Source organism: Neodiprion virginianus, chromosome 3 (genome assembly GCF_021901495.1).
Source record: "Neodiprion virginianus isolate iyNeoVirg1 chromosome 3, iyNeoVirg1.1, whole genome shotgun sequence".
NCBI lineage: Eukaryota > Metazoa > Arthropoda > Insecta > Hymenoptera > Diprionidae > Neodiprion > Neodiprion virginianus.
Window position 1 is genome coordinate 31448686 of NC_060879.1, and position 15448 is coordinate 31464133.

At 38.7% G+C, this 15448-nt stretch overlaps 1 protein-coding gene across 14 annotated transcripts in view; it reads left to right on the forward strand.

Moving 5' to 3' along the window:
- The window catches only part of LOC124299973 (peripheral plasma membrane protein CASK), a 142184-nt gene that overhangs the window by 22879 nt on the left and 103857 nt on the right, over positions 1 to 15448 (forward strand). For 7 of the 14 annotated variants that reach the window (XM_046753495.1, XM_046753497.1, XM_046753500.1 and 4 more), the window contains exons 7-11: positions 2191 to 2280; positions 7753 to 7931; positions 11293 to 11415; positions 11777 to 11966; positions 12222 to 12343. In XM_046753495.1, the coding sequence (XP_046609451.1) occupies positions 2191 to 2280; positions 7753 to 7931; positions 11293 to 11415; positions 11777 to 11966; positions 12222 to 12343 (704 nt within the window). The remainder of the gene's footprint in view (positions 1 to 2190; positions 2281 to 7752; positions 7932 to 11292; positions 11416 to 11776; positions 11967 to 12221; positions 12344 to 15448) is intronic. The other 7 variants (XM_046753505.1, XM_046753510.1, XM_046753509.1 and 4 more) reach the window with 3 other exon arrangements.

Here is a 15448-nt window from a genome sequence, read left to right on the forward strand (position 1 = left end):
TTACATAAAAAATAATATAAATATGGCATATGATATTTTTTTGTAGTTTTATTGGAAAATATTTGAAATTTTTTATGAGTCTTATTTTTGATCGCTGATATCTTTGAAACCTTTGATCTGAGGAACTTTGATCTTCCGACGTTTTTTGTAGAGCGTGAAATTTCCTACAAATCTCTTTTTTCAGATTGTTGTTACGATGAACCGTTCCAAAGTAATAAAAATTCAAAAATAAAAAAAAAAATTTCTCGTGTTATTTAAATGAAAAATAAAGAAATGGATAGAGGCAAACCTTCCTATTGATATTAAGAGCTCACATTGGCGCCAAAATTTTTGTTTTTAGATATACTATCAATTTTTGGACACCATAAGAAAAAAAAAATTCGTCTTTTTTTGAAACACCCTAATATACACATATGACAATTATGTAATTATATAATTATCTGCACGTGACAGTCGTGTATAAAGAATATGACAAAATTATAATGCATGGAAAGTTTTGCAGTACTCGACAAAAAAAAAAAACAAAAACAAGCAAAAGAATTTTTAAACTTATATTTGTACGTACATACGCATACGTATCAACGTAGTGAATTACTTACAGTCCCTGCATAGAAATTGTTCTACGATATAAGGTGTTCGTCAACTCCTTGGCATACAGTTAACGTGTATGAAATTACTTGTGTACGCGTCAGAGAGAAATTGCATGCAACGTGGCCCTTTCAGAATTAATTTCATTGCTAGTCTAGACAAAAATTAATGTTCATAATTGAGTTTAGCCGTTAATATGTTCGCTCGTAGCTTATATTTCATTCTGGTACTGCACAGTAGGGTGGTTCTTCTTTTTTTCTTCTGAATTTCTTCGCGCCTACCTTCCAAAGTAATCAACGTATACAGAAAAAAAATTGGCTGCAACCCTGAATTTTTCGACAACTCTAACACGCCCCGCCAAACGGTAGAATTTTTATATCGATCAAATTCGGAGTTCCGGCCAAGCTTTTTCCATACATCCGGCATGATCAAAATAAGAACCACCTTACTGTACAGCCTTCGGAACGTAGCAGTTTTGATCTGTACTTAATGAAATTTTTTAAGCTCCGAAAAAAAAATTTGCTTTCCAAGAAGAAGTAAACAAAAAATACTTGTAGCTGTATTTTCATAAACCGGTAGGCGTTTAACTCCGCAGCATGCCCATGGCTGTAGGTTATGTTAAAAATATTAATTAATAAAAATAAAAATTAATTAACGCCATATCGGACAATTGCTCTTGTGAGAATATAATCAATTCCGTGCGATAATAACCGTCATCGTGATGAAATTTATTTGTGCTTACGCCTGCACGCCGTCACACGCGTTAAAATCGCAGCAACAAACACGTTTATCTCATATGGTAAAATTTGCAGATCAGGCGTATCAAGGCCATAGATGTTATTTAACATGTTCTGCTAAATTGCGATACGCGATAACGACGATGATGCAATGAAATTAATTATGGAAAAACTGAATTCCTTCAGTCTGGTGCCGCAGTGTAATTAAGTTAACCGTGAATTAATTATTTCCTGTGGTACGTTACTCCTAACGGTTACACTGCGCAGAATACGAAGTGAAAACGTGACCGATCGAGTATCCTTATCACTTGGTATTCCGAGCCTGTAAAAGCCTGCGCTACACTCGGAAAATTTACTATATCGTATAAAATATACTAGGTATACTATACTTTCCTAGGAAAAACGAGGCGTTTCCTTGGCGCGAAATAAACGTATAATAATAATAGAAAGGTATAAAAATAAAAGCTAGACGAAAATCGTGGGGGTGAAACGTCCCTCGACCCCCGCGTAACGAATTGCGGCTGCTCTAATCTTGTATAATCCAAATGCATACGTTATACCTACTTGTTATGCTTCACTGTAGCGGGCTTACGAATAGCTGCTGAAATCGTTAATGTATTCCTCAGCACGTTCGGAAGCAGTTCGCATAGGTGCTCTGTTACATCGTGCGTTTAATTCCACGCGTGAATCTTGCGCGTGAGCGAAGGCCAATTCACGTTGATCACTCATTTACATTTATTTACTCGTTTACTTGTTCATTGTATTTTACACACAGATAACCTCTATCCCTTCTCAAAAATCGTTTAGCAAAAATTACAAATGACCCTACCGGTTAGACATTTCTTTATTATTATTATTTCGGTAGGACCGACTGCGCCTCCAAGCAGCAATTTCCCTTTCGAGGACCTGACAGATGCGGAGGACTCGCTTGTCAGCGACACGGAGGAGAAAATCGGTATTCCCTAGTTTCACTCATTACTGTTACGTTGACGGTATGCGTTTATCGACGACGTATCGCACAATACGTATAATTCTCTGTATTCGCAGACGCATGGGTACGTGAAAATGTTTTTGCGCCGTAACGTCTCTGCACTCGAGTTTTAAGTTTTTCAAAATTCGTTTCACCGTGTAAAGTCGATAAATTAATAAATTCTTTCACAGAACTGCGACAACCCGGCGCAAGAATAATAGTATCAACAATTTATTAATTAGCCTTAGCGTTGATTAAAACTTATCGCTGAAGGATTTCTAGTGCCTTGGCATATTTTCGCCTCGTTTAAAAGAAATCGAATCAGCATACAAGTAGTTCTGTGGTAATGTGCGAACACGTATCATTACACCTGTACACATAAATAATGTTTGAAAAATTTGCTTCGATCGTAGGAATTAGGATAATTGTGTCTCGTGTGTTTCGTGCCCTTTCTTTTACGATTAATTCTCTTCAGTTTTTCGCCTGTGCCATAGTACGTATGTATAGCTACTGTACTATACCACTCATAGTTATCATAGTCGTGTTTAGGTGGCTCCGTCCACATGTGTGCGTGTGTTGTGTTTTTCCGCCTAGGCGTAATATAACGTAGCAGCAACGTAATGCGTTAGTTTGTGTACACTTACGTACGACATATGTAACGTAAATACCCTCCGTTTGTCCGTCTGTCCGTCCGTCCATCATTTTGTCACGTGCAGACAATTAAACCTACGTTGTACATGTTCGTTAATTTTATCATCAATTTTACACCGTAGGTATACGTGTTTATATGCAAATAGTTATTCGTGGTTTGCGGATAAGCTTTTACGATTCGTTCGCTCCGCAGTAGCGTTCATATAGTGGCGTATAAATCGCCAAATATTCGGATAGTGTTCTTCTTTTATTTTTTTTTTTTTTTTTTATCACTGTGATTATTGTGTCAATATTGAGATTAGAGATATTGCAGATCGTAACAAAGCCCATTTAAATTCAACTAGAGTAGATATGTTCCCAGTTCGTTGAATATAGAGCTTTTCTATCTCTTCGAACGATATGCAATGCACGAGTAATGAGTACATATTCGTGAAAAAACAAACAAAAAGGAAAAAACACATCTGGTACGGTACGAGTAGTCACGTGTGTGCATTGTTTTTAAAATTGCGAAAATATTAACGTTTTCCGATCAGGTACGGAGCCGTTATTTCGAGTATCGACGAATGAAAATAGAGATTATGAAATAGAGAACATTCCGACATGTTGTATCGAATATAGCACAAAAAGCAAAACGAGAGGAAGAGAAATTGCGGGACGGGATCGGAAATGCAGGGTAATCGAAAGAGGAGGCGAAAGCGGAGGAACAGAGAAGGACGGTGGGGAAAGAAGGAAGGAGTAATCGATTTTGAAGACAAATAGAGCCGCGGTTTCGCAGTTAGTCGAGAGTTTGCAGATTGAAACAATGCCCTGCACCCTGCTACGTCGCGTCGCCGAACCGCAACGCGAACCAACGAACGTTGTTCACATTCAAGCGCCGTTCCAATAACGTTTATACGACGCAGGTCGGTGGATGATAGCCTCGTATCGTGTTTAGAAAACGAATCGCGAGTCAATATCAACGGACCCAATCTTTCCAAGTCCGTTGCGGAATTTTGGCAAAGACGTGGAAATTCGTGGAAGTAGCGAGACCGCGCGTCGTTTCCACGAGTTCCGGCTTTCGTTTTATCCTTACTTTCATTTACCTCATAACCTGCACTTATATATAGCCAGGCGGTAAAATTTTATACTTGACATTTTCCAGGCGCCGTGTCATTTCCGTCTTTTTTAAATTTTATAAGTAGGTATGTATAGACGCAAAAGTCATACCTGCTCTTAAATCAAGTAAATGCGAGCTATTTAAAACGAAAACAAAAAGTGAAAAAATAAAAAAGGAAGGAAGGAAGAAAGAAAACATGATTATAATTGCGACCGTTATTCGATGTTACTCTTCGGTACGAACAAGTTTTGTTACGAGTTAAAAATTACTCCCGCATTCATTGATTCACTTTTCTTACTATATACAAGAAACGCGATTTTTGATGCTCCCATATTTAATTATTGAGCTGTGCGATACTTACGAATAATTCATAATTCTTCCGCAACGCTTATGTTTATCGTCTATTTGTTTATTTTCGAATATCAATACCAGGTATATGTATATTAGAGTATGCAAAAAAAAAGAAACATTTGTTTTTTTCAAACGTGCATCAAAATTTCAGTAGAGCATCTCAAATAGTATATCTCATCTACATATGACCGCTCAATATTGATATTTAGAGGTGTCTGTTTTGTTTCCTCCATTTTCCATTTAAATAACACATAACGAAAATCGGAAAACTTTAGAATCTTATTTTTCGTAAACGGTTTGACTTATGAACTATCTAAATACAGATTCTTGTAGGAAATTTCACGCTCTATAAAAAAGTACTGGAGCAACAGTTTCCTAACTTTAGCTGATTAATAGATTTTCAAGATGATCCAAAGTTCATAGGCGAATATCTCTTAATCGGTCAGAGATAGGAAGATTTGATATTCGTACTTTTTTATAGAGCACAAAATTTCCTTAAAGAATTTGTATTTAGATAGTTTATAAGTCAAGCCGTGTACGAAAAATAAAATTCTAAACTAAATTCTTTACGTGTTATTTAAATGGAAAATAGAAAAAACAAAATAAGCATCTCTAAATATCAATATCAAGAGCTCATATTTAGATGAGATATACTATTCGAGATGCTCTACCAAAATTTTAACGCACGTTTGAGAAAATGATTTATTCTTTTTCTTTTGGCTCACCCTAATGTATACATACACATTATACATAACATAGTATACATGTAAGCGTTTCAAACGTTCGTGACATCAAAACTACCGTATTAATAATATATTTTGCCTGCTACCGTTTCGTTATTACGTTAATTGCTTCTGAAACATCGTATCATTTTAATGTACAGCTTCATCGATATTCCCCGCTTCAAAGCTAGCATTTATACTACATAAATACATGTTTGTCATTGTCGTTATTTCGTCTATGCATCGTTCTGAGTGTTCGGTGTTGCGTCGCAAATAGAAATAGCACTTGCATATTATTCGTACATGCATAAATATATATGTATATGTATATATATATATATACATTGCTTTTATTTGACACGTTTGGGCAATCAGCGCCGCAAAGATTTACAATGGGATCTCTCCTCTGTGCTGGTTACTACAATAAACTGAACGCATATGAACTGGGAAGCCACAGTGTGTGCAAACCAATTGACCGAATTGGTTAATTCCGTCTTGTTACATCTATTAAAACAATTGCTTACTTTGTGCGCAGTATTTCTTCCGATCTCTTGTTGTTGGAGACTTATTCACGCCTTGAAAATTGGCGTTCGTTGAAATGCTCTACCACTTCTTACGCTGTTGTAAGAAGCATTGAAAGCGTCGAGCATATTCTGATGCTGTGCAGTCAATGGGTTTGGAAACACACTCTGATGGCATCAAACCGGGGCCCTGAGATAGAGAATCAAGCATTGTGTGTGGCTTTCTTTCGTCTAGAGTTTTTATCACCAGATGATTAAGATATGTTGCATTCTGTTCGCATACCACTTTGCACTCTTGCTGCAGTTGCGTGTTGACTTTTTTTTTTATTCTTTTTTCTCAAATGCCTTTTCGTGTCGATATTCCGGATACACTGCATAATTAACTGCCTGCGGAAAAAACAATTCAACAGCACTTGGTTGGTTTTGACAACGACTATGCAGAATGATTTAAATCGTGAATCGCGTGACGCAAATCTAATTTGAATTTGCCCGCGGTTCGTGTTCGAGAAGGGCTTAGCATCTCGGATCTTTGCACTTCTAGTGCTTTCGGGCACTGTACTCGTGGTTTGTCGGCAGCACACCGATCAGCTACCGTCAAAGTTTTATTCGATTCAACCGAGGAATTTTCAACAACGGTTCTCTCTTGCATCCGTGCGTCTAAACCTTGAATACCTAATTTGAGGGACGGCACAGCAGCTACAACTCGCCGTTTGCCACTGTATAGTGCCCATCGAACCTCCAATTCCCACGTAAACATTTTCAATCTGCAAAAAGCCACTCGGGTTGAATTGCGATTTCCAAAGTTATCGAAAGTATGAGAACAATTTATCACCAATGGTCGAATGACCTCTCCGTCAGATTGGAAATCGCCCGATGTGAGGAAGTGGGAAAAGCGGTGTCAAAAGCATTCGTGTCGCACCGTGGAAATGACACTTTCAATTAACTCTAGCATCTCGTTTTAGAATCCTTCACGAGTCAATCAAACTCCTTGGAGGCTGTTTCTTCATGGGACGCGAAACGCATGCTGATTTATGCACAAGAAGCATTTGGAAGGACTTGTTACTTCACCTGATAACTCAATTACTTGAATTGAACAAATATAACGCGTCTCAGCCTCAAGCCATATCATATATTCGCCATTTCGAACCACTTACCGAGCGAATTCATTCGTTTTTATACAACGGCATCCAAAATTTAAAGAAACTAGCGAAAAAGTCCCGCATCTTAAGTTTCAACGAATCCTAAATGCCAACCTCGGTGGCAACGAAGCTAAAGGACTCCCCGGCAGGAAGTTTAGAGATTACCGTAACGTCCAGTCCTAAAAGTCGGCCACCCTTAAGTGTACCTATACCGTTTTGCGTGGCTCGTCGCCGATGGTCCTCATTCGCGTCGGATTATCTTATTTCTCTAGATCGCGACGCGAGTTGAGGGTCGCGCTGTTTCCGGACCGAGATAACTACCTCGACAGTTTTCAGGGAGAAAATCTAGAGGAAGAATATATCAGCGCGAGACGAGTCATTTTCTTTGTATTTTTTAAAAACCAGAGAATTTTTCCGAGGAACATTGAGAGGTGCGGGATGCACCGCAAAAAAATCGCCACGATTCCCCGGAGGTATGGATGCGGATTTCATTCGCTACTGCCGCAGCGAATGTAGGACCTGTCGTAAAGGTGGGACCCTTGATTCTCCAAATCTTTATTCGCGGCGCGTCGCAAGGCTGCAGCAATATACCTACTAGCTCCTATCCCGATGCATAATAGAACAATTTACGCCCCTAGCCTCTGGAGGACCCTCTACTTTTTATTGCCTTGTATTTTTACGTGTAGGAAGAATCATTCTGGATGGAAAATCGTTGTTGAAATCGACCAATTGCACGCGGTTCTATTCATAGAGAAAAGGAAACAGGATGCGACATAATTATTGCAACGAAAATCGTTATCGTGATTTGCTGCCTGTAAACGATTTCGTTGTTTTTGCGATAGTTTTTTCTTTTCTTTGCTTTTTTTTTTTTGTCTCACTTTCTATTTTCGTTGAGCTTACGAAGCAGCGATGAAAATCGTTCGACGCGTCCACCGGATGTTGTTCTATAATTTTTCCGATTCTTGCACATGGCCAAGCAGGACGAGTCGGATGTCCGCACTTCATGGCACCGGAAGTTATTCAACGACGACAGTACGGGAAGGCTGGAGATGTTTGGGCGGCCGGAGTTCTTCTCCACGTTCTCTTGACCGGCAGCTTACCCTTCATCGGGGCCCGTGATCGCCTGCGCGAAGCCATCTGCAGGGGGCGGGTACAGGTACGTTACGAACTGCGTAAAGCATACATGATGAAAATTTAATTTGCACGAAACGAGGGCAAACAATCTGACTGGAGTCCTCAAGTAAATCTACCGATGTTTGATTTACTGATGGAACGTACTCTATGTTTATTGATTCATGAAACGTGAAAGGAAAGAGACGCTTTATTTTGTCTATACTTCCATGGTCAAAATTATTGAATCTGAATTTTCTGTCTACGTTTGTAAATTTTCAACATGAAGCGCTACTTTTTCATGTGAGATAGACATTACTCAACGAGTTTGGCATACCTGGCGCAAAAATCTTTTCAACTTAGTTTTTTCAAATCAATCACGCAAGCATAAGAGAAAAGAAATTTAAAAAAAAAACAGTGATAATAAACACAGCAGTAATAACAATGAGCAATCTGTTCATCAGTCGAAAAGAAGACTTATAAAAAATTTTATGCGGCTTATGAAAGATGCAAAAGTTTAACCGACTGCCATTTCGTAATCTAAAGTTGCGGGAAGAAGTTGAATAGGTTAATGGCGCATCTTCTCCGAGTACCTACTTAAGATTTCCCTGACAAATTTTATCCAACTCGGTCGAGTTTTTCCTCGAAAGTTCAAGACATAAAATCGATTTCGCGTACACTGTACATATACACGCTCAAAATGCTAGCAAAGTGTAACACGCGAGGCATAGAGCACATGCGTCCAAGTTAAAGAAGAGAACTTATTTTGCAAAGCGACGCTTTCTTCGGATTAGGGTCTAGAAGTAAAATAGCCACACGATAGAACGACGAGGCTTGAGCTAGCATCCGGAATTAGCAGCCAAAAGTTCTGAAGTTCATTCTAATAAAGTTTTGAAATCCGAAAATCAAAATTTTTTGAAATACCACAAATCCCGACACTTTTATACAATTATCCGAATAATACTGAAGTGAATTTTATTAATTCCACAAAGTTTAAAAGGGTTGGCTGCTTACTTTGTTGACTGCTAGCTTCAGTTTTATGATAGAACGGTCACAATATCGAATTTTCACAAACTCGAAAATCCATTACACAAAATTTGAAAATTTAGAAAAATCGAAATCCGAAAATCTTGAAGTTATAAAATGGCCGGGATTCCAACGGTGCTATATTTTGGCCCGTTATACTTTGACGTTTCTACATTTTCATATATATATTAGGCCTAATACAGATACATACATGGCTGATTCCGCCAATTATAGGTAAGCCGCCAAGTTCGAAAAATTCGATTGGGCTGCAATTTCGGTATGTCATGATGTGTCCTGAGGTACGAAAATCCTCCAAATCTCAGACCTCTCGACCCTACCGTTTACGAGAAACACATTGATGAATTTTTTAGTTTGAATTTTCAGCACCTCTTGTCACAGGATAAAAATATGGACCTCTATGTTATTTTCTGTAATAAAAAAGTCTTATCTCTCCAATTTTGAATCCATTTTCGGATAGGTCGTCCATTTCTTTCAAGGTTCCGCAAACAATAAAAATATTTTGATAATTCCATTAAAAAGCTGGGAATTTTTTTTGTGAAGACCCCAAATTTTCGGTGTGGGATGACCATGGAATCGGTCTGAGCTCAATTTGTGTCAAATTTATACTTACTCATCCTGTGATTGAACCAGCCGTACCGGAGGTGTTACCCTAATATCTGAAAAAAAAATGATTTGTATTACTACTAATTACACAGATTACAGTACATTGCGATGACATACCGTAATTGTAGCCAAATCGAATGATTCGCACCTGCTGATTTACCTGTGATTGGCGGAATCAGCCATATTCATATACTTTATCTTTCTACATTTTAAAGTGACAGGAATCACACTTCTCGGTTTTCTGAAAATTCCACATTTTCACTCTCATATAGCGTGTAGCCATTATAATTTTTCACCCCGAGCCGCGTCTTTCGCGACAGCAAATCTAAAAGGCAGTCGCTGCCAAAATAGGAAGGAAGATGTATAACCCTCATGTATTACAATGCAGCGTTGCGCAGCGCACTTTATAGCGTAGAGAACGTAACCCCCGGTATTATCTCCTCATTTTCCCGTACGAAGGGCTGGGGTGGACCAGGATATAAGCCAATTCCTGCGGCGCCCTTAACGTAAGCCTTCAAACTCGATCTTCGATCTTCATCCCGTCTGGAAACCTCCGTGCATCCGTGCCGCAGAGCTATCGAGTCAGCTTTCGCTAACCCGCGATTCCGTTGAAAAATGTCAACCACGTCCTCCACCCTTCCACCAGAAACAATTCCGCCCCCTAATCTCGGCATTTACACAAATATTTATGCTCGAGCAATGCATTTATTCCCACATCAGTGCTATGTTGTACAAAAGTCAGTTGCAGGGCGGACAGGTAAACGCCGGTTGGGTATACGAATTTCCAAAACCTCCACCTCTCGACTCCCCGTTGTTCCATAAATTTCTCTCACCCCCTCGCTTTCTTCCTTTCTTCCTTTCTTCCTTTCTTCCTTTCTTCCTTTTCTTCCTTCTTTTCCGGCATCAACGTATCCCGTCGCGTTCCGGTGGTGCCATGAGTACGTTTTAGTTTGTTTTCATCCTGCAACGGGTGAACGTTCTTCCAGGGGTAGCCCGTAGTTTAATCGATATTGAACATCAACCCTGTCTCACGGTAGGTTAAATATCGCCGTTAGAGCAATACAGAGGCTGCAGGGATAAGGGTGGATATACCTTACACGTGTACCTACATCCCTCACAGCACATTCACAGATGTGTTACACGCCTGTCGAGGAATTTTTCAATTGCCCACACTGCTCCGCACACGTGTGCCCGTGTATGTGTTCACATACGAGTACATGTACTCCACTCCTCGAACATGTACTCCACTTACTCTTCGTGTATACTGCGATAGTTACACCTGTCGATAAAATGGTAGTATTTGTATTGTTTTTTTTTTCTTCTCCACCGGGACGGAAGCCAGAAAACAACTATAATAACGTTATTCTCAATTTGTCAATCGTAAATAATGCCTCTCGCGACGAAGGCATGCTTCCTTTTACACCAGAGTTTCCCTGCAGGGTGGGAGGATATTATAGATCGGACTCCTACTAGCCGACAGATATTGATGTGTCCTCTGACCCGTCACACATATCTACGTCTATGTAGGGCTGCGATTGTACAGCACAAATGTACGCAAATCCAGCTCATAAATAGATCTCCTAAATTCGCTTCCGCTTTCGAGTTAATTCCGCTATACGTGCGGGATGTATATATATATTATATGTACAGAAGCGGTTTAATTTTATGTTCTTTTTTTTTTAGTATATTCCATCCAAAATATTTCACACTTGATGGTAAAAGTGGTTTTATTGAATTAGGCTTGATTAAATTTTCAGATGGAGACGCCAATTTGGGACACGATTAGCGAAACCGCCAAAGATTTACTCAGGAAGATGCTCTGCACCGATTTGAACCACAGAATCACGATTCAAGAAGTTTTGAACCACAAATGGCTTAGAGTAAGTTTGCACATGTATAGAGTAATATTATATGCATATAAATATGTATATACACGAAATTCTCTGGTCTTGTCATGCCTTACAATTATGATGCTTAATTAAAGGGGAACAAGTAGCTTGAGGCTTAATTTTGTCAAGAGTTTTGTTAACATTTATCATCAAGTTGGGTATAAATTTAAGGAGGGAACAACTTGTCTCACAGTTTTGAGCGATTTATAACTCTGTTAAAGAGAGACCGGAAGTTTTTCAATCACTTTCAACGTATACATTTACATTTATATTCGTGCATCGTTGTCATTTTTTGTTTTCCTCGCTGTTGTGTATAATGAATATAAAAATGTGTGTATATTTTGCGTGGCAGGACCGTGACAAGGGCGCGGCGCGAACACATTTAGGAGGCACGATAGAAGAGCTGAAGAAATTCAACGCAAGACGGAAACTGAAGGAGGCCGTAATAGCCGCCGTCTCGTCTCCAAAGTGGCACACTCACTACCCAGAGACGAATACCGACAGTTTTTCAGACGTCGGTGACGATGAACTCACCACCACAGGTTAGTCGCGTCGCAACACGTGCCCAACCATGTCAATTCATCCCCTCCTACCTTGAAAGTATAACACGATAAGACTGACCCGATATTCATTCCATGAAGAAGGGGCTTAGAAGCTTTGAAAAAAGAGAGTAATACCATTCTGCCCGGCAGGAGAAACGGTTATCCAATATTGCTAATTGATATCGTGATGCGTGTGTATGAAAAAAAAAACGTGCCCATCAGTCAAATATTGAACGATCAATTTTCGAATTTCAGGAGCCGTAGCGGAAATTATAGACTCTCTCGACGGCATCGAAATACTCCAGGAAAGTGCCAAACTTTCGCGAAGTGAGATTTTAGCAACTGTCGATGATCTTACACTTCGAGCAATATTGGAGGTAAGCTGGGATCAAACGTCAAGTCGGGGGACGCGACAAGTATCCATCGATTTTATTCGACACTGTTCTTGTTGCTCCACTGCGCTAATTAGCAGTGACCCGATACCCCTAAAATTGTCCACTAAAACTGAAGGTCAAATTTCACATGCAGAATTATGTGCAGATGTGCAGTTTTCTGCATGGCCACTTCTGCGTCAGTTTTTATGCTGATGCCTCGAGCAATTAGTTTGATTTATATATAGATCAAATATCTAAATCCTGACGAAAGTGGTCTCAAGATCAATGATCGAAGGTCTTCGAAAGTAGAAAATAAACGAGAGTGTAACTAAGACTTCTGCATACAGCGATTAAGCAGAATCCTTTTGAATATGATTAATGGATTCTTTTCGTCTCGATATTTTATCTGACAAAGCTACGGAACTCGATCATATTTACAATAGGTCTCTTTATGAAAAATGAAGCGTCGATCAATTACTGGATTAAAGTTGAAAATGATTAAGGAAAAAATGAATCTGCTAATTGAATGAGAGAGAGATTGAAGTGGAATTGATAACACGGAAATTGGAACGTCTGTTCGACGTTACGTCAACTGATATTAATGACATATAAAAGAAATTATCGATGTCAAATTCAATATACCACAGATGTCCGAATGATGGGTTACAACAAGCTTGAAAATGACACTGAAAAATAAGCAGAGGGCCCTTTATCAGGGCCAGTGTTCAAAATTTGTACCTCACGTCCTTTTCTGACATTCTCTTACAATTATTGTTGGAAACGTTCTACCTGCACTTATCTATTTTCGAAGGCTATATTTTTCCATGTTTAATAATTCCAGTTCACGTTATCTATAAACTAAGTGTGATATTCTGCAAAATGCATATGGAACATTTAATATTCGTGCGTCACAGTAATCTGACAGTCCGTGAGCTTGTTGAATAATGAGCGTAGAAGAGATCAAAACTAGATTCGTTGGAAGCATGAATAGTTTTGCACTTTGATATTGTCAAATAATGCTGATTAAGCTCAATCTTTACCTAGAAAACAAAATCTGCTTCAATTGACGATAAATTCGTTAAGCAACGAGAACTCGTTTACGCTCAAATCACCTAACTTACGTAATCCCGATTTTGTATAAGGTGAAATTTATCATACATCTCAGTCAGGAATAGTATCACAATATTTACCAAGCTTATACAAGAGTTGAACTAAAGAAAAGTGGTAATAATTGTGTTAATTGCAAACACTTGTGTCGCCAAAAAATATTGTGAATGCAAAACTGCGTATTTACCCTAAGCTGAAACGAAAGCATTTTACCGACACTACAGAAGATTCAAAAAATCTGTTACGATAATAAGATCAAGAGCCCGGTTAGCGGGCTAATTGGCATTATTGTAAAATATTGTCATTCGATCGACCTGTTTGACATATTTTTTTTCCTTTACCGTCGATCGGAGAACCATTTCATCTTACAAAAACAGCATATGGCACATCTTTATCAGTTCTAAACGGAAGACAGAGAAAATCGTCGAGTAAGGAGTGTCAATGGCTATCATACACGGTTGACGTACTGCCAACGATTGATGAGAGCATTCATGAGTGGCTATAGCTAAAGGGAACAGGTATCTTTGCGGGCTGAAATACCGACAGTGATCCTACTACACAGAACCTGAAACGGTGGTTATGTCGTAAGGAAGGAGTTCGAAGTAAAGTCTCATAGCTTTTGGGTAAGGAAAGGGTGATAAGAGAGATAGGTAGGTAGTTCGTTCACCGTCGATTGCACGTTTTATGATTATTAGGGTACATCGTTGGGGCAGTTGGACCCTCTCGGCTCTCGGATACGTAAATCTCCGATACTTAGGTCGGGCAATTTCCTGTTTTCTTCCTAGCGAATGCTGTTCAGGCTCAAATGCTGGAATGAGAATGTAGCGTGAGGTTCAGTTCAAGTTTCGAAGTATCGTGGGTAGTACAATTTGAAGTTTCTCTATCTGATGTAAGAAGTATAATTTCAGTAAACTAATACCGGTATAGCAATATTTTGTCCTTTGAGATCTAGTGATAAAAAATTGTATCAACATTTTTTTTTTTCGGCTCTGCGTATTTGTTTTCCTTCGGAATTATCAATTCCTCTCTCCAGTCAACCGAATCAGTTCTCACGTTTATTTTGATCAGATAGGCATATTTACGAACAAAATAGTTTCCACTGATCGTTTTTTAACCTAATAGTATTTTCACCCTACAGAAATCGAAATTCCGAACTTGGTCAAGAATGGCACAATCGATACGAATGATTTATTTTTATCATCGTTATTGTTATAAATCTCATTTGTTGAAGTAGACAGAATTCGAGCACACACAGTGCATCGATGCTACTCTACGACATTTCAAAAGTTCTATTTCAGAAGAAATATACACGTAGTTTTTTAAAAACTTTTAAAACTTTCCAATAACTTTATCTAAATTCTTTTAAACACTACAATATTTGCTTAAAACTGTTATTCGTTGAACTTGTATATTTTTTTTTTCAAGTTCATCACTCTTTCTTTGTCAGTAGTATTAATTATAGTATCCTTCACAAACTTGTTCTTATCAAGTTAGGAAGGTTCGTTTCGTAAGAGACAACTTTTGGTACCGTTAGACATAAACCTGTTTTTTTCAATTTACTAAATTCATAATCAAGCATGATTTTAGTAGACTTGAACTACTTTCAGAGCCAACTGACGAGTCTATATATATACAGCCAAATATCGTTAGTTGACTTAATCGTGAGACTGTTGAAATATTTGCGACAGCTTAGCGTCAAGACTTTCTCAAAGTTACACGTTATATGATGGTGCCGTCAAGGTAGGCATCTGCGATACAAACTTGAAATCTTGGCCTCGAAATCTTCCCTTCAGCCACCTCTTAATTTCAGTGCTCAACTACGGCCACGAATAATTATTATTTGGTGATGATGATTTTTTCACGCGAATGTTTCAGCGCCGGATAAATACGTGAAGAATTGAAGAGAAGGACTTGGCCTGACCTTAACTCGTAGGATAAATATGCAAAGCTATCTCGTAATTCATTTAAATGCTACGGCTGTTACGACATTATAATCCGTTA